Source organism: Acomys russatus, chromosome 1 (genome assembly GCF_903995435.1).
Source record: "Acomys russatus chromosome 1, mAcoRus1.1, whole genome shotgun sequence".
Lineage (NCBI taxonomy): Eukaryota > Metazoa > Chordata > Mammalia > Rodentia > Muridae > Acomys > Acomys russatus.
Window position 1 is genome coordinate 94,335,035 of NC_067137.1, and position 19,886 is coordinate 94,354,920.

The window sequence follows — 19,886 nt, forward strand, 5'->3', positions numbered from 1 at the left end:
TTTTTCTATGCTACATAGTTTTATGAAGAAATGTTTTTAAATTAAAGCTTGCTAGGTAGCTACTGTACATCTTGTATCTTTTCAAGTTCAATCAACTCTAAAAACTCTCTCATCAGTGAATTTATTTTAGTCAATTTAATTTAGTCAGTTTGGACAAATCTCTGTGTGTGTGAGAGAGAGGGGAGGGTGAGGGGAGAGGGGGGAGAGGGGAGAGAAGAGAGAGAAATCTGTTTTAAATTAGATCATTGGAGCTGGAGGGTGGCTCTGCAGTTAAGAGCAGTTGTTGCTCTTGTAGAGGACCTGGGATTTCTTCCCAGCACCCACATGGAGCATCTAACAACCACCCCAGCTCCAAGGAATCTAATGCCCTCTTCTGGCCTCTGTGGGCTCCTGCACCCACGTAGTACACATATGTCCTGGTTAGCTTTTTTTGTCAGCTTGACACAAGCTAAAGTCATTTGAGAAGAGGGAACCTTAACTGAGAAAATGCCTCCACCAAATTAGCCTGTAGGCAAGCCTATGGTGTGTGTTTTTGTTTTTGTTTTTGTTTTTTATTAATGATTTATGTGAAAGGGCCCAGCCTACTAGGAGCAATGCCACCCTTGGCAGGTAGGTGGTCCAGGGTGGTATAAGAAAACAGGCTGAGTAAGCCATTAGGAGCAAACCAATAAGCAGCACTCTTCATGGCCTCTGCTTCAGTTCCTGCCCTCACGTTCCTTCCCTGCTTCAGTTCCAGCCTTGACTTCCCCTCCAGTTCCCCAGAACTATAAAGCTGAAATAAATACTTTTCCTCTTGACTTGCTTTTGGTCATGGTATTATATCACAGCAATAGAAACCCTAAGACACCACACACACACATACACACAAAGTAAAATAAATAGATCTTTTTAAAATTGGATAAATTATGAAGTAAAAAAATGGTCAAAGTAAAGTAGAATTAGAGAGGTCATAGTTTATATACGTAGTTGTCAACAGTTTGAGATTAAGTTGTTGAAAAACACTTTGGCTAGTGAAGCTGGGCAGTGGTGTCTCATACCTTTAAATCCAAGCACTCGGGCAGAGGCAGGCAGATGTCTGAGTTTGAAGCCAGCCTGGTCTACAGAGTGAGTTCCTCAGCTAGGGTTGCCTAGAGAAACTCTGTCTCAACAAAACAAAACAAACAAAACAAAATGGCTGGTGAAAGTTTTAAGTTAAGCTAGTCAGTTTTGTATCTTGCTAAATTAGTCTTATCTGCTGTAGCCTCTTCTAAGAAGATTCAATAAATACATAGCCAAGGACTCTTTTTTTTTTCTTCCTACCTCCCAAGAATCTTGTAGAGACGTGCTAACCCAGTGGGCTTCTTTCATAGCCATGTTATGGACAGAGAGAAATATTATGCTATTTATCTGTGTGATTTCTTAAGTAAGAAAGAGATGGGCTGGAAAGTAGCAGTTATTACTAGACCTACCCAGTGTCCAATGTGATTTAAAAAATAAGTAATCTGCTTTTGACCATTGAATATATGTGATTTGTTTCTCATCTGAAGATTTTAATGATGAAAATAAATATTCATGACATGAGAAGTTATCTTACCCCTTTCTAACAGTTTTTCTGTCTAACTATCTCCAAGCTGTGTGCAGAATTCATTACCCTGTCTCTTGTCCTTGGCCTTCTCTGAATGCTCATAGAGCCTCTAGAATTAGAGTGTGCTTTGAGTTATACTGCGATGTGTAGTGATGAGAGAAGTGTTTGGTGAGGTTTTCTTTTAAAGCATATTCTAACTAAAGTGAATGCTTTATTGAACCCCATACTCATCCCCACATCCCAAAATGGTAAGCCTTCTGCTGTTATAGATCTCACCCTCTTCTATCACACTTTTTGTCGTGCTTATGTTCACTGAAACCTCTTAGATTTCATGCCATTCCTTCCATTATGCTTTTGTGTGTCATTTTAAATGACAAGATTATCACTCTGAACAAAATAATATAGCTCCTTAATATCTTCTATAGTCCATGTCCAATTCTGCTCAAAGTTGTGTCTTTTTACTTTCTTTTCTTTTCTTTTCTTTTCTTTTCTTTCTTTTTTTTTTTTTTTACAATTGTGTTGTTTGAATCAGTATTCAAATATTATGTTTCATTGACAGGAATCATCCATTTTACTCTTCCCTACAACTACACACAGTGGACATGTGCACACACTTACACAATCTCTTCGGTGTTTTCTTGTTTCACATCAGGATGCATAGAAGGTGCATTGTGTATTTGTTCCAGGTTAAGTGAAGAGTAATGTGTTTCTGTGCTATCAACCCTATCTTTTTTCAAAATATAGAGATGACTGCTGTTCTTTTTATCCTATTAACTGTGTATTTATTGGGCTTCCTGAAATTCATTTCAAAATGAGAAAATACTTAGGGTGTGAGTGTGTGTGTGTGTGTGTGTGTGTGTGTGTGTGTGTGTGTGTGTGTGTGTGTGTGTGTGAGTTTTCAGAATAATAAACCAAAATTACCAATGGACTATATTTAACATTATAGATTCAGTAGGTTTTGTTTTTTATATTTATTTGTCCATTGGAGGGGAGGCATGTGTGTGGAGCTCAGAGGACACGTGTAGGAGTTGTTTCTCACCTTCCACTACATGGGCGCAAGGATCAAACGCAGGTGGTCAGGTTTGGTCATAGACACCATTAGTGCTGAGCCATTTCACCTGGACTTCAGTATATTTTGATCTGCTGTGGCCATTACTATTTTTTGTTCTAACTACACCATCTTTAGTGGATATCTCTTTGAGTTGGCTCCTGTGTTTTTGACACTGTGTTGACATTTGTCTGTAGTAATATTTGATAGCTTCCATGCTTTCAGCCATGTCATTTACTTCTCCAGACCTGAAATCTCTTCCATTCCTTCAAGGAAACTTGATTTCTTCCAGTAGAAACTGAAGCAGTAGTCATATTGGTCTTGTGTGGTCGTTCTTCCTAGGCCGCCTTCAGGAAGAGTCTTGGCAACTGTGTTTGTGGTTTTGGTCTAGTTTGTTGTGATCTAGTTTGGGTTTTTGTTGTTGTTTTGAGACAAGTTCTCATTGCATATCTTAAGCTGCCTAGAACTCTTCTGTGTGTGAGTGGTTATATATGTATAGCCTATGGAAATGTGTGTGGTCCATGCATACATACAGCCATCAGATGGCCTGATCAATCAGTTTCTGCCTTATTCCTGTGAGGCAGGGTCTCTGGATGAAACTGGAGCTAGGATAGTGACCAGCAAACTCCTCATCCTCTGGTGTCAACCGCACTAGAAATAATAGTGCATGCAGCCATATCCAGCTTTCTCCCCCCTCCCCTTTGGTTTCTTGAGACAGGGTTTCTCTTATAGTCCTGGCTGTCCTGACTCACTTTATAAACCAGGCTGGCTTTGAACTCACAGAGATCCTCCTGTCTCTGCCTCCTGAGTACTGGAATCAAATGCGTGCTATCCCAGCTTCTTATATGCATACTTAGGATTTGAACTCAAGTCCTCATGCTTGCAGAGCAAGCACTCTTACCTGCTGAGTATCTTTCCAGCTCCAAAACTCCTGAGCTTCCTGCTTTTGCTCCCAAGTTGCTAGGATTGCAGATAACCTACAAGTTTTTATTACATTATTTATTTACATGTGTTTACACATATGCATACCACAGTGCGCTGTGGAGGTCAGAGAATAACTTGTGAGAGTCAGTTCTTTCCTTCTACCTGAGGATTGAACACGTCATCAGGCTTGGAGCCCAAATCCTTTGTTTATCTACTGAGCCATCTCTTTTGAAAAAAGAAGAAAAAGTTAAATGTCCAGCCAAATTCAGGGTGTTTTACTTAGTGTGTCTTACTTAATAATGATCTCTGTATGAGAGTCTTGGTTCCTAATAATTAATGTAATCATTTTCTTTAACTTACAGTGAAAAGTAGCCCCCAAAGCACTAACTATATGTAATAAGAAGACTGCTGGTACAGTTTAAGTTGCCTGTGGGTTTTTTTTATACTCTTTTGTTGTTGTTGTTTGTTTGTTTTTGTTTTTTGAGACAGGGTTTTTCTGTGTGTAGCCCTGGCTGTCCTGGAACTCACTCTGTAGACTAGGCTAGCTTCAAACTCAAAAATATCCGCCTCCTTCTGCCTCCCAAGTGCTGTGATTAAAACCATGTGCCACTACCTCCCAGCTCTTTTATTTTAGCAATTTTACTGTGCTTTGTAAATATTACTTTGTATTGTATAGTTATACCTTTTACAAATTTGTTACTCCATTTATTTCAAGTTTTAAAGATTTTTCTATTTAATGGAATTTGTTCTTTAATATAATAAATAATTTCAAATCAAAGAGTAAAACTTAGAGATTAGATCTATTCAAGTCAAACTCTTCCCTCTCTGTATCCCTCCCCTAGTAGCTAGCTATCCTTGGAATGTTTTCCAAGGATAATTAATTAGACATATTGTATTCAAATACCACCTTCCTGAACTTGCATGTAAGGTAACAAGGCCAAGTGTGGTGACATGTGAAGGTAACATTTTATATACATGATGTACCTTATTTTTACTATCTAGCAGTGTGTTCTAGAGTTCTAGGCCTGATAGTAAGTGGGTATTTTCCTCATTCCAATGCACAGTTGAGCAGTATTTCACAACATGGTATGTTATAGTCCATTTCCTGTTGGTAGGTGCTTGGGCTGTTTCTTGGTTTAGATTTATTTTATTCATATGAGTATGTGTGTCTGTGAGCCACATGCATGCCTGGTACCTGAGGAAGTGGTGAGCCTACAAATTAGTGCTGGGAATCAAATCTAGGTCCTTCATGAGAACCAAGTGCTCTTACCCACTGAGCCAGTTCTCCAGCTCCACTGGGTTGTTTCTTCATTATTATAGATACTACTGAAGTGAGGAGACCTACAAATGCCCTATAGTAGAATACTGGCTCAAGAACAAAATGTGTAAGTAATTTTACATGTGTAGACTTTTGTTTTTAATGTACAATCTTTTGGAGAAGGGGGTTTCTCTGTGTAGCCTTGGCTGCCCTGGACTCGCTTTGTACACTAGGCTGGACTCAAATTCAGAGTTTCACCTGCCTCTGCCTCCCCGAGTGCTGGGATTACAGTCATGTGCCACCACACCTGGCTTGATGCAATCTTTAATTACAAATTAAGGCTGTTAGTTAGCCAGGTGGTATACACCTGCAACCCCAGCACTTAGAGTTAGAAACAGGAAAGTCCTGAGGTGCATGATGACCTCAAGGCATCTGAGCTATATGAGACTGTCTCAGGCAACACAAAAGTCATTGAAAAGGAGGGTTGGAGAAATGGCTCAGTTGCTAAGAGCACTGGCTACTTTTCCAGAGGACCGGTTTGGATTCCTAGCACCCACTTGGCAGCTCATATCTGTTTTAACTCCAATGTCAGGGGATCCAATGCCCTCTTCTGATGTCTGTGGATGCCAGGGACACATGTGTTGCACAGACATACACACAAGCAAATTATTCATACACATTAAATAAATTCTAAAAATAATATAATTGAAAAGGATGTAGAATTCTTTCCTTACAAATGAATAAATGTTGACCAGCTACTCTATGTCTGCGGTTGTGCTCTTTGGTTTGGTTGTTGTTTTGAGATCGGGTCTGTCTGTATAGCTCCAGCTGTCCTAGAGCTACATAGACCAGGCCTTGAACTCACACAGATCTCCCTGCCTCTGTCTTAGTGCTGTGATTAAAAGTGTATGCCACTGCAGATGAAACAAGAGAGATAAAGTTCATTTCAGATTTTGTAAGTGCTGTGGAAGAAGTAAATAGGTTGAAATGAGAATGAGTACAGTGGAAGGGTCTTGTTTCAGTTACACTTATCAAGGAAGCCACTCTGGTTGAGGGCATTTGGACTGCCACATACGGGACAGAATGATCAAATGATAAATGGGCAAATGGTTAAAAAGTGACTTGCCAAGCAGTATTTTTTTCTTTCTTTTGTTTGTTTGGTGGGAGTTGGTTTTTCAAGACAAGTTTTTTTTTTTTTTTTTGGTGTTTTTTGTGTTTGTTTTGTTGTTGTTGTTTTAGATTTAGTTATTTATTATTATCTATATAGTGCTTTGCCTGCATGTACACCTGCAGGCCAGAAGAAGACATCAGATCCACATGGTTGCTGGGAATTGAACTTAGGACCTATGGAGGAGCAGTTAGTGCCCTTAACCTCTGAGTCATCTCTCTAGCCTGAGACAGGGTTTCTCCGTGTAGCTTTGGCTGTCCTAGAACTTACTCTGTAAACCAGCCTGACCTCAAACTCACAGATCTGCCTGCCTCTGCCTTCCCAGTGCTGGGATTAAAGGTGTGTGCTACCGCTGTCTGGTTTTCTTTAAGTTTTTGGAAATAAGATCTTGGCATCCATACCTGGATGGCTTAGTACTCTTATGTATTCCCCTGACTTCCCTTGAGCTTGTGATGATCTTTGGCTTTAACCTCCTAAGTACTGAGATTACAGACTGGGGTTGTCACAGTGTCCAACTTCATTTTTCTAAGAATCCATTTAAAACTAGTTTCCAGTTTACAGACAAGAAAACTGATGCTCAGGTATATTGCGTACTTGCTTGTGCTCATTTGGTTTTTTGAGCCAGGGCTTCATACAGCCCACTGGCCCAGAACTGGCTGTGCAGGTAAGGATGGCCCTGAATGCATGGTCTTCTTGCCATCCCCTTTGAGTGCTAGAACTATTCATGTAAGCCACCATTGCTGGCTGCTTATGCTCTTAAAGTTTTAAGATCAGGACTGTAGTCAGTTCAAGGCCAATAAGCCTATTTCTATAATAAATGTAAACTATACCTATCCAACTCCAAATATAGACAAAATAAGCTATTTTCCCTACATTACCTTGACTGTCTAAATCAGGAAAAAGACCAGAGAGTGTTGAATTAACAGAGAGAGAAGAATTTCCTAACCACAGCACCCATATCATCATCATCATTATTTTACTCTTTTAATTGGCAGTAGCATTTGCCTTGGTATTTTTATTAAAGTGCTGTTCAAAATTGTTACAAATTATAAACTCAAATATATGGGCTTGGTTTGTTTAATAATACTTACATAGAAAAGTAGAGAGGGCCTATAGAGATGGCTCAGAAGTTAGGAGCACTTACTGATCTGGCAGAGGACCCAGGTTTAGTTTCCAGCATCCACAGGATGCCTCATAACCATCTATAACTCTAGGTCCAACGGATCCAACATCTAATCTCTGAGGGCATCAGGCATGCACATACATGATGGACATACATACATGCAGGAAAACACATACACATAATTTTTTTAATCTTTAAAAAGAGTAAAAAGAGAAATGTACCTGTTGTTCAAACTAAATAAAGCAATTTCAATATCGACTTTTATTTAATAGTTCTGCCTTTAAAATTCCCTAGCAGAAATATCCTCTAGATTTTTTAAATTACATATCAAGTAGTCTGTGTATATATTTCATTTTTTTTTTTTAAATTCTAGATGCACGGTACCTTACAAATGTTTGTTTGATTAACTTAAGTAAACGCAGTGACCAAAACATTGTACAGGGCTCTGTGGACATTACAGAGTCAGCCTTAGAGACACATCACCTTTGTGTTTTGTTATTTGTCTATTTTCTTGTGCCAGCACTTACTGAATACCTGTGTGGTTTTGTGCGCGCGCGCGCGCACACACACACAAGCACACCTCAGTTTACAGATGAAAGAAGTGAGGTACAGAGAAACTACATGACTTCTCTGCAAAACCATCTAGTAAGTTCTAGATTTAGAACCAGGTTTTAAATCCTGTGCAATCAAAAGTTTTCTGTCCTAAGTGTTAAAAAGCTCTTATCAGGCAGCAGAAATTTTATAGGAAATAGTGTTTTGTTCTTCCCTGCTAGTGTCTTAAGAAAACACCAGATCTAGCCAAGGGACAGAACATTCTCTGCAGTTAAGTGGAGACTGGGGACTGACTTTCACACGATCTCTGGTACCCCATATTTGGCCATGTCCCTTTGTTGGGGAGGCCCAATGGCACTCGGAGGAAGGATAGCAGACTACCAAGAAGAGACTTGATACCCTAGCACCATATTCAGGGGGAAGAGGTCCCCCTCAGTCAAAGTCATAGGGAAGGGGGCTTGGGCTGAAAGTGGGAAGGAGGGAGGAATGGGAGGATGCATGGGATGGGATAGAAAATGAGATGTAATATGAATTATTTTATTTTTTAATAAAAATGTGTTAAAAAAAAAAAAAAAGAAAACACCATAATGTTGTCCAATGAACATATTTGAGATTCATAGGCATCTATTTTCTTTGTCCTCTTAAACTCAAACTACTTTCACTTAAAATTCAGGTTATAAATTTATAAGCAAGGACACTTATAACAATGTTAAAACGAAATTATATTTTCTGTGTAAAGAAATCTTTAGTAACCATAGAACCCTTGTGGCGTAAAGGAAAACAGCATCTTATGTCTCTGCAAGTCATGTACATAGTGTTACTGCAGAAAAGAGCAGTGGTGTGAATATCTGCTCACAGTCCTACACACCTGATATGTCTTAGGCTTGATGTTTGCTGGATTTTGCAATTTCATGAGCAAGATTTTCATTTTTTAAGTTACATGTTTTTGTGCTTTGCACTTGATATCAAATCTGTATTCTTGGGTTGTAAGGTCCCATTAAAATAAATAAATAATTTCAGCCTCTCCTTCCTCCACCTCCCCGTGCTCATTTTGTATAATATGGTAATGATATCACCGTAGCAGTAATTACGGGTCATCTTCATTTCTTTCATCTCTGCCTGTTCTGATGGCTTCATTCCTTTGACGGAAAAGATTTGGCTCTGGGCGCTATGATTATTTTGTTAAGCGTTATTCGAATAGACAGGAGTGAGAGAAATTAATCAATCCAAATGCAATTAGCATCATGTTTAACCCAGTGATGGACGTCTCAAGGTGAAACAGCCAGGGGAGTTTCAGACATTATTATTCAATCTAGTGGTTCTTATCTAAATTATAATCAAGAGAGGTTTTATTGGCTGCTCAGTGTGAGAATGTAACTCTTTCCCTGCCCCAGGGGTCAAGAAGGCTGGTCCTTCTTTCTCCCAGACTTAAGCAGCACTTAGAAGTGGCATGGACCGAGAAGGAAAGTTGTCGGAGCACTCAAGCTGTGTGGAACGCTCTGCACTGTGATCTTGGCCTGTTTCCCCGAGGGCAGAATATAGCACATGAATACGTTATTCTAACTAGAGCAGAATGTTGTGTGTACTGATGAGGCCCTTTGACTCGCTGTTCTGTCTTAACGATAGGTACTACTGTTCTTACTTTATTAGAGAGAATATTAACTGTTACTAGACTTTGGTCCTCGTGTTTCTGTAAAGCTCAAAAACCATGAGTATTCTGCACAAATTCACAATTATTTAATAAAAGTTCTAACTCCCAGATTATTAATTCATTGCTTTGCTCTCATTGTTTTTCACACAGTTGAGCTTTACACTTGAGAGGAGCCAAGTGAGCAGAGTATGATGGCACCTCTATAGTCCCACAGCCGCACCCCTATAGTCCCACAGCCGCACCCCTATAGTCCCACAGCCGCACCCCTATAGTCCCACAGCCGCACCCCTATAGTCCCACAGCTGCACCCCTATAGTCCCACAGCAGCACCCCTATAGTCCCACAGCCGCACCTCTATAGTCCCACAGCAGCACCCCTATAGTCCCACAGCCGCACCCCTATAGTCCCACAGCCGCACCCCTATAGTCCCACAGCCGCACCTCTATAGTCCCACAGCAGCACCCCTGTAGTCCCACAGCCGCACCCCTATAGTCCCACAGCCGCACCCCTATAGTCCCACAGCCGCACCCCTATAGTCCCACAGTAGCACCCCTATAGTCCCACAGCAGCACCTCTATAGTCCCACAGCCGCACCCCTATAGTCCCACAGCCGCACCCCTATAGTCCCACAGCCGCACCCCTATAGTCCCACAGCCGCACCCCTATAGTCCCACAGCTGCACCCCTATAGTCCCACAGCAGCACCCCTATAGTCCCACAGCAGCACCCCTATAGTTACACAGCAGCACCCAGAAGGCAGAGACAGAAGGACCAGGTTTGTTATCCATGGCTCTTGGCTGCTACCTAGACCACCCTAACCTGTATGCACCCCTATTTGAAACAAAGGGAGTGCTGGGGATACAGCTTAGTTCCTATAGTGCTTGCTTAGCATACATGCAGCCCTGGGTTCAGTCCTCAGCACTGCAGAAAACACTCATGATATAGCACGCACTTGTCATCCCAGCATTGTGGAGGTAGAAACAAGAGGATCAGGATTCCTCGGCTAACTAACAAATTTGAAGGTAGCCTGGGCTACATGAGACCTAGTCCCAAAGCATACTAAGAAGCAGTTAGTTTTCATTTTTAGAATGGAAAATTTTAAGATTCTTTGTTTGGGAGGAGGGTGGCAAGATTGCATATTTGAAATCTAGTCTTGCTTTGCTCTTAAAAGAGTTCTGAGCAGGGAGAGTTGATAGACAAACACAGACACTCTTCGCCTGAAGACAGCATTTTTCAACACCTGACAATTAAGATTCTTCTGCATCTGCCTTCAATCTCTAGGCATCATGGCTGACACTTCTCGTATTTTATGTTCCTGCTTGGTGTTTTATATTCTGAAAATAAATCTGTTAGCTGGATATTTCTGTTCTTTTTTTTTTTCCCCCTCCTTCTGCTATGAAACACCATTAAAATGATTTTCCATATTGGAAGTGTCCAAATTTGTTTACCTGTTCGTCAAGTCCTGACTTTCCTCTCTGCTATCACTTCTTGAATTAAATTGGGTTACTCATCTCTTGATGTTCTTCTCTGTCCAGAGGATCTCAGGCTGGCAAGCTGCCTTGGAACTGCCCTGCCACATGCACACCATTACAGCAGGAACGCTCTCCAGTTCCCCCAAACCAAAATCAGCACTGTACATCACCTTGGCATCGGTTGTTTTCCTGCTGTGCCAGAGTATCTGTTAACACCTGGCTTCCCCCGCAAGACAGCAGGGCTTCAGAACAGTCTCATAAGAAAACATGTGGCACATGCATAGTTGGCGCACTGACTGACTTTACTGATGAACACTCCTTCGTGCTTTTTGTATAGAACGCACTGGTGGTCAATGAGCAGACTCTCTCTTATCTTAACTTAGAGAAGATTCAACGTTGAAGACTCAATAATTAGTAACAAACAGAACCATATCCACAAAACATCTTTACTAAGCTAGTTAAGTAAACAGCTTTTTGGCACAATGCGTTAAACTGTTAGCCAGGCTTTTCTCTGTTCCTGCTGTGAGTACATCTTAGTGTAGCTAAAGAAGGGAACTGCCTCTAACTGCAGTGGCAGATGTAGGATTGGGGTTTTGTATTTGCTTTTTTCTGTTCCTATCATGTATGCTTATTATGATAGAAGAGATGGAATCAAAATTTGGCAGACAGCTAAGAATTAGTGTTTTTTAAGAAGAGCCTTGAGCACCCTGATTTTGCCAGGAATATTCTAACCCTTCTTTGACTTTGGAGAGCTGTAAAGTGGGCCCTAGAGTGTCCCTGGAAACTTCTCCTCAGGATTCTTGAAGTCATAAGCTCATCAGAGGTCACCAACAGCTTTGCTCAAGAGGCTTGCTTCCAGTGGGGTTCAGTCTTCCAGAGTTTATGTGCAAGGTGTGCCCGTGACTATTTTACAGCTGAAGATCTCTTAAGGATAATAAATAGGAGCCAGGTGATGGCTCCGCAGTTAACAGAGCGTGTTGCTATTGCAGAGGACCAAGGTTTGATTCCCAACACCCACATGTGATCCATAACCGTCCATAAATCTAGCCCTGGGGGATCTGATGCCCTCTGCTGGCCTCCACAGCACCGACCACAGACATGGTGACCAGACTGATGTGCAGGTAAAACACTCACACCTAAAATAAAATAATTTTGAAGTAAAGATTTATGCTGAGCAGTGGTGGCACACACCTTTAATCCCAGGACCCGAGAGGTAGGTAGATCTCTGAGTTGAAGGCCAACCTGGTCTACAGAGTGAGTTCCAAGACAGCCAGGGCTACACAGAGAAACCCTGTCTCAGGGGGGAAAAAAAAACCAATTTTTTAAAGTAATAAATAATAAGCTTCCTTTTACCAGTCCTCATGCTGTGTGTTTGTTTATTTAGTACAGACATTCTACCTCTTGTTGGTGGGTGGCTAAAGAAACTCCAGTACTTGCCAGGACTGACCAAAATCCTAGGGAAGGAATTCCAACTGAGAACAACGGTCATATGAGTTGAAGATGGTAGATCAGAAGACGGAGGCACAAGAAAGACATGGTGGCAGTAGGTAGCACTTACGAATGCCTGTGTGACCTTTGTATTATTTTTTTATTTATAATAAACTACATACAGTAAGAACAGTTCTGAATCAATCAGGAAAGCCATGTGTAAGAGGTACATTCAAATCTTTAGACCTTTGCTTTGTTAATCCGACCTTGAACAGATGAGGGATCTGAAGCTCCAAGAGGTAGGCTGGGGGCTTGCCAGGAGTCAAGGTTCACGGTGGGAACTGAGTTCAAGTCTAAGCCTGCTAAGTGCAGAAGTGCCCTGCCCTGCCACCCGTTTATGCTGTCTCTCCTTTGTTTCCTCGGCTGCTCATAGTAGAATCTCCTAAAAGCGGCAAGTTGTTACTCTTCTGGATGAGGGTTTGGGGGACAGGGACAAGAGGAGTAAGGGATAACTCTTCTCCACCTTGCAAATGTTTTTAATTACATTGCAGCACCAAAATATTTAGAGTAGATTGAAATTGAAACCCAAGCCTTTTATGAGTTTCTTCTATTTCATTAAAAAGTTACTGAGTCTTTACTGCATTGTTCCCTGCATAAAAGTCAAGCAGAGTTTTATCAGGCAATTGCCTCAAAGTTATAATCTAAAAAATCTTTCTGTAATGAACTCCGTATGTCATGGGCAAAAGGTACAAAGCTCTGGCAGAGGGGGCTGGTCTCGAGAGATTCTGCACCCAATCTCGTTAGCCAGGGGCCTCTGGTAATCCCTCATTCCCTCTCCGGTAAGAAATCAATCTGTACTACTGAATCTTCTCACCCAGCCACCAGAAAATTTACTGCCGAGAAGGCAGCCTGGGGCTAGTCACTGTGGACTGGGAACTAGAGGCAAGGCTAAATGGAAGATGGAGGGATTGGAGGGTCTGTGGAAGAGATTATATCAGCCCCACACTTCTTCCAGAGTGAGCAGGATAGCATCCTCCCTTCAGCCATGACCTCTCTACATATACCCAGCTGTTGACATCTGCTATGAACCTGACAGCCCGAGAGAAACTACAAAGGGGAATGGAAGCATCTTAAACCTGAGTTGACTGTGGTCCAGCCAGGTGCTGGCTTTCTGCATGTACCCCACACTCTGCAGCCGCTCACATGTTAACCCTGCAGTGACAGCCTCTGTTGTGCTTTTCTCCACTTGTGGTCTATAGACTCTCTGTAAATCATGATGTGACACGGTGCCATGCTTCTCATCTGCACATCACATGTTCTAGCAGCATAGTTATTAGGATGTTGGTAGTATTGCCTTTCCATTCGAGCTGATAGTCCCAGACAATAGACCCCAAAGCAAAAATAGCAAATTTCACCAACTAGATAAAACTCTCTGTGGCCACTTTTGTCTTGGCCCTTTTTTCTCTCCCTCTCCCCTTTTCCTTTTTGTTTTTGTTTTGTTTGTTTTTGTTTTGTTTTTTTGAGACAGGGTTTCTCTGGGTAGCCTTATTGTCCTGGACTCACTTTGTAGACCAGGCTGGCCTTGAACTCCCAATGATCTGCCTGCCTCTGCCTCCTGAGTGCTGGGATTACAGGCGTGCGCCACCACCGCCCTGCTCCTCTTTTTCTTATATGTGTGTGGTACCAGGGATCAAACCTGCTAGGCAAGCAGTCTACCATTGAGCAATACCGCTAGTTCTTAGGGTTGCTTCCTGTGTGTGTTGAGCATATGTGGGAGTGTGCGTGTACATACATGCATGTGGAAGCCAGAGGAGAACATCAGTGTCCTTTCTCAAACACTGTCCACCTTATTTTGTGAGACAGTTCTCACAAACTGTCTAGAACTCAGATGATGCTAGGCTGCTTAACTACCCAGTCCCAGGGTCTACCTCTGTCCACCCCTTACACTGGGATTACAAACAAGCACCACCACTCCCAGCTTTTGTAGGTGGGTTCTGAGGACCAAACAGGTCCTTGTGTTCACACAGCAAGCATCTTGTGGACTGTGCCATCGCCCAGATGGGAAGGAACTAGAAGTGCCAAGCTCAGGAACATATAATCTTACTTTAGCCATTTTATCCGGGGGTGGGGGGGAGGGGACAAGCCTGTAACTACTGTGAAGAAGAATGGGTAGAGCAAGGCAGGAGAGGACAGACAGCTTCCTGCCCCCTGGCATCAAGCAGCAGCTCTGAAGGCTCTTCCCAAGAGAGAATTGAAATCCTTTGGGGAGAATACATTAGCAAAATATATTTACATATATAACCCCTCCTAGAAGTGTGTGTGTGTGTGTGTGTGTGTGTGTGTGTGTGTAAGGAATATGGAACAGTAGCAGAAGGCTGTCTCCTTATTCCTAATGGGATTTTGTAACAGCATGTGTGAGTTTGTTTCAGAAGTCAAAAATGAACAGATGTTGGTATAAATTACCTCTGTGTCTGATGTCTTGCAAATTAAAAGCACGGTTGGCATCACTAAACAATTTCACTAGGTTTAGGGGGGGGTGTAGTGTGCGGGTGGTGATTACTGTAGAAGGTTGGGTAAGAATTTTCACACTGCAACAGATCAAGAGAGCAAGGATAAAGAAACCAGGAATAAAATAAGGGCTATATGAATTAATCAGAAATGTTAACATTCCTGATGACAAGTGAACAGGAGGGCACTTGCTCTGGAGCAGCCCCTGACCCATAGCAATTTCCCTGTGCACAGAAAGGGGTTGGTGCTTAGGATCTGATTTATAGGACACAGCCCTCTTTTAGGGAGCGGCGATGTCATGCATTCGTATATCTCCTATATGGGACTGGCAAGAAGGGAAACTTTCTCCCCTCCCATGTAGAAGATGATGTCTTTTGAATTACTTCTGCTTTTATGGTGGTTTTCTGCAGCTCTGTATACTTGGATTAGGTTGAAGGGGGAGGAATGATTGAGTGGAAAGGAAGTTGTTAAAAAGGATTGGTTAAATTCAAGGAAAACTTACCACTGAGGGACTTCAGAATCTCTGCTTATTTTTCCTTTTAAAACTCAAATATTTGAGTCCTTTTATAATACTAAATATTAACATATCCAGATCATTATTTTCACTTTAGGGGGGAGGACAGTAAGAAGAGCCTGAAGGGATGGCTCAGGGGTTAAGAATACTTTCTGCTCTTATACAGGATCTGGGTTCGGTTCCCAGCACCCACATGGGAGGTTATAACCATCTGTAACACCAGCTCCAGGAAATCTGACACCCTCTTCTGTCCTCTGTTGACACTAAACACGCATACATACAGGCAAAACACTCACATGCCTAAAAAATGAAACCCTGTTGAATAACAGTAAAGATTGGGAGATCTGAGGACAACAGGCAGAAGTCACCTGTGAAAGCAGGGCGTGTCTGGGGGTCAGAACAGGGCTCTCTTCCAGCTAGCAGAGTTGTTACCCATATCTGGTTCTCACACTTGCTTCTAGCTGTGTTGCAGGCTGGTGTGGTGCTGTTTGGGCTTAAAGGCCTCAGACTTTACACTCAAGAGTAGGCAGTTGACCCGTGTAGCCACTATACCTAAAAGTGTAAGTACATTTGTGAAGGACCAGATTAAGGATAAAGATTCCAGTCAGTGGAGTTGCTGAGGTTTCTGGCCTCCCTTATCGTCATTCGTTCATTTATTCACTCAGAAAATGTGGAGGGTAACAAAAGTAGTTACTTTGTCGGTGTCTAAAATGGTTGTGCTAGTGACTGCCACTAGACCGATACTATCCAAGAGAAGGTAGAGCAGATGGGCTCTGCCTGTGCCTGTCGTACAGATGCAGAAGGTGAGGATTAGACATTGTCCAGCCTGAGGCTTGTGCCTCCTCCCTCAGGGCTGGGATTTTAGACATGCACCACAGTGCTCAGGTTATGTAATGCCAAACAAGCAGTCACCAGCCGAGCTGCATCCCCAGCCCCAATCCGCCATTCTCTGTGTTTAAAAAAAACAAAACAAAACAAAAAAGTCCCTGCTGTCCCCATGGATAAACAGTTGATTTCCAATCAACTACACTAGTCCTTGACCCCTGATCTCTGTTAACTTGGCATTACTTCTTTCAAATGGCTCAGCCAGTAAGGGTACTTGCTGCCAAGCCTACAATCAGTTCAGTCATCAGTTCAGTCCCCTAAACCCCATGATGAAAGAGAGACCTAATCCCCACAACCTCTTCCCTTCCCTCCCTCCCCCTTCTCTCTCTCTCTCTTCTCCCTCTTCCTCCTCTCCCTCCCTCCCCCCTCTCTCTCTCCCTCTCTCTCTCCCTCTCCTCTCTCCTCCCTCTCTCCTCTCTCTCTCTCTCTCTCTCTCTCTCTCTCTCTCTCTCTCTCTCTCTCTCTCTCTCACACACACACACACACACACACACACACACACACACACACACACACACACACACACATTTAAATTATTATTTTGCTGTGCCTGGTAGGTAATACATGCCTTGCTGACAGCACCTTTAATCTCAGCACTTGGGAGACAGAGGCAAGTGGATCTCTGAGTTTGAGGCCATCCTGATCTGGTCTACATAGTGAGTTCCAGGCCAAACAAGGCTATATAGAGACCTCATCTCAAGAAAATAAGGAGAAATAAATTGTTTTTCAGGCTGGAGAGATGGCTCAGGTGTTAAGAGCACTGGCTGCTCTTCCAGAGGACCTGGGTTCAATTCTCAGCACCCACATGGCAGCTCGTAAACTGTCTATAACTCCAGTTCCAGAGGGTCTGACACTCTCACACAGACATACATGCAGGCAAGACACCAATGTACATAAATTAAAAATAAATAAATTTTTAAAAGACATTGTTTTTCTTGGGGAAATAAACAAAAACAAAAATACATTTTTTAAAAACCTGCCATATAGAGAAAATGGTTCCCTGGATCCCACTGGCTGGTCTTAGTTGACTATAAAGGAAGCATTAGCTCTTGCTGTGCTCCTGCTTACGGTTTTGTTTACTTTTGTTTGTGTGAGCAGCATCTATTCAGTAGGCCTGCTCTCAGTACTGACATTTGAATGGAGGAAGACATGTACGAAGGATCAGATTTTGGCCTAGGCAGGGTTGACGACACTGAGGAACCCAACCCTGAGCTTGATAACCTAGCTGATAGAATTTCCTCCTCTTTTTCTTGGGACTCGGAAGCTCATGAGCCCTGGGAAGTGTAGACTGATGACACTGAAAGCCTCCCTGTGATGACCATTTGTACATATACCGAACTAGGGTGCAGGCAGGAAGGCTGGGGAGCCGTGTGCGTTGCTGATGCTTGAGCCTAGAGCCCCACACTCTAGGTGGGCATTCTACCAACTGAGCTCCATCCGCAGGCCTTCATGTTATTTTAAGACTGGGTCTTATTAAGTTATTTAGCCCCCAGAGGGATTACAGGCTCTTACCACCAGGCCTGGGAAATAAGCAGCTAAGTTTAGATTCACTGGAGTGGAGGCTCTGTCCATTGGTAAAGATAACAAGAAGGTCGGAGCAAACATCTTTTCCGTTACTGCACTTACCTCTCCCACCACTTCCTTTCTTTGACCAAGATGGACATGTTCTTGTGAGGCCGTAGGACACTGCCTACCCTGTATCCACTGTGTAGTTGTAGAAGACTTCTTGTTTCCCAGCCTAACCATCAGAAACTTTCACAACTGTTAAGTGCTCTTGAGAGCTCTAACAAGATGGCTCTGTGGAATGAAGATGGGGCGGGGCTATACTACACATGCTTATTGAAAATGTGGTTGACAGAACTATAATGGGGGGCTTCTAGAGTGCCCCCTTGTAATTGGGAAATGGTTTACTTTTACTTTGGAGCCTCGCATATAGGAAAGTAGCTGAATAAACCCAGCGGTAACTAGGTTTCAAAGATTGATGGTACTGAAAGTCAGAGAAAGACACATAAACCTTGCCTGGCTATATTAAATACCTACGGACTGACAATGCCAAGAGAGAGAAGACCAAAGCTCTATAAACCCTGCTTTATTACACCATCGCAGGATGAGCTGCACTGAGGGAATATAAACCCTGTTATATTACAGCACACACAGCCTCCCAGTGCTCACAGTGGGGTGCTTGATCGCTGATTTTGAGTTTATAAATGTGCAGAAACCAACAGTCCCGAGAAGAGTCTAGTCTTCGTTGGATTTGAGCCTCCCAGAACAAGCTGCATAAGATAGTGAATGGGTATTAGAGTTGAGAGACAGAGAAACAGGGACGCAGACCCTTCCTGGAACCCCTGATGATTTTTGTAAGGATAACTGAGAATCTTCCCCCGTTCACCTGCACCTTATACAGTTGCCAACTTCAGATTTGCTGTCTAGTTTTAATTGTCAGTGTAGTCTGTTTTCCTCTTTTAGAACACTAGTGGTAATTGAATTTGTTGGGGTACCAGTTTGGTATAGAATTTATTTAAGTATATACCAACTGATTGAATTACCAATATACTTTTTATATTTACATATATTTATAAGTACAGGCACACATGACAAAGATGTGGAAGTCAGACTACAACTTTGGGGAAGTTGAGTCTATTGTGCATATCTGCATCCCTTTTCTCTATTTTAGATTTTCATTGATATTTTGTTTACTTTGTGATTTCAGCCAGAGAAATGACAAGGGGAAAATTCCTGAACATTCTAGAAAAGCCTAAGAAGTAGCAACTGCCCATGGACTGGTGTTCTGAAGACTGTAACCAAGTTCCCTTCCCAGTGAAGCCCTGATGAGTCCCACCACGTGCTTCTAGGACTGCCTCCTCCCCTGCTCCTGGCACTCTGCACCTCTGAGGACATTTGGTAGTAAGAGAAGAATCAGGATCGTCGCTGTTTACTGAGTCGGCTTCGTAGCTCTGGATATTGGTTACCAGTATCCAGAGGTCCTGTCATTCTGAAAGGTCGTTTCCAGGAGCTCTGGGATTGACTCTGTAATGGCAAAGTCAGTGGTGACATGCTGGTTGAATGGGCCCTGTTGAGTCGTACTTGATCTCTTAAGGAGCGTTCATGATGAGAACATCAGAGACCAACTACATTCTGGACCAGACTATGCATCCTGACCTGTGAACTCTAAGATCTGATGCGTTCTATGACTTCCATTCTGGAGGGAACAGAATCTTCTTGAAATGTGCATCTGCTTTTTTAAGTCTATACCTCCAATGACACTCTCACCCTTAGCACTGTCCGTTCCCCACCCCCGGTCCCACCTTGCACGTCTGACTCCAGACAAGTGGAACTCTAGTAGTGCCTCTCCTGGGACTAGCTTGTAGAGTGAAAGGCTCATGCTGGGTCACCTCGGTTCTGGACCTCCAGACCAGTATGACGGTAACAGAAGGAACTCTGGTTAGTCTGTTAAATTTGTAAGTGAAAAAGTAAGTATGACTGGATAGTGGGAGGGCATGGTTGTGAGAGTTCCCATTTGAGTGAAAACTAGAAGCCCTGGCTGACTTAGTGTGTGTTGGCAAACGAACGGTAGCCGTGTTTTGTCCCCTTTTTCCTCCTTAGCCACGTATCAGACACTTCGCTTCTATGATAAAAGCACACCCACATGAAATTGTCCTAGCTTAAATACAGCTCCTGCAGGTTTTTTGCTAGTTGTGTCTGCTAAAATTTGAAAATTTTGTCCATTGGTAAAATCAATTAGACACAGTCTCTCACATTTTAAAAAGTGCAGAGAGTTCCCCGAGCGGTATA

General features: G+C 42.6%; 1 protein-coding gene across 2 annotated transcripts in view; it reads left to right on the forward strand.

The window, feature by feature from the left end:
- Lin52 (lin-52 DREAM MuvB core complex component) overlaps window positions 1–19,429 on the forward strand; it is a 92,753-nt gene extending 73,324 nt beyond the window's left edge. For both annotated transcript variants that reach the window (XM_051149186.1, XM_051149196.1), the window contains one exon: window positions 18,805–19,429. In XM_051149186.1, the coding sequence (XP_051005143.1) occupies window positions 18,805–18,860 (56 nt within the window). In that variant the 3' untranslated portion in view covers window positions 18,861–19,429. The remainder of the gene's footprint in view (window positions 1–18,804) is intronic.
- Window positions 19,430–19,886: the final 457 nt, after the last annotated feature.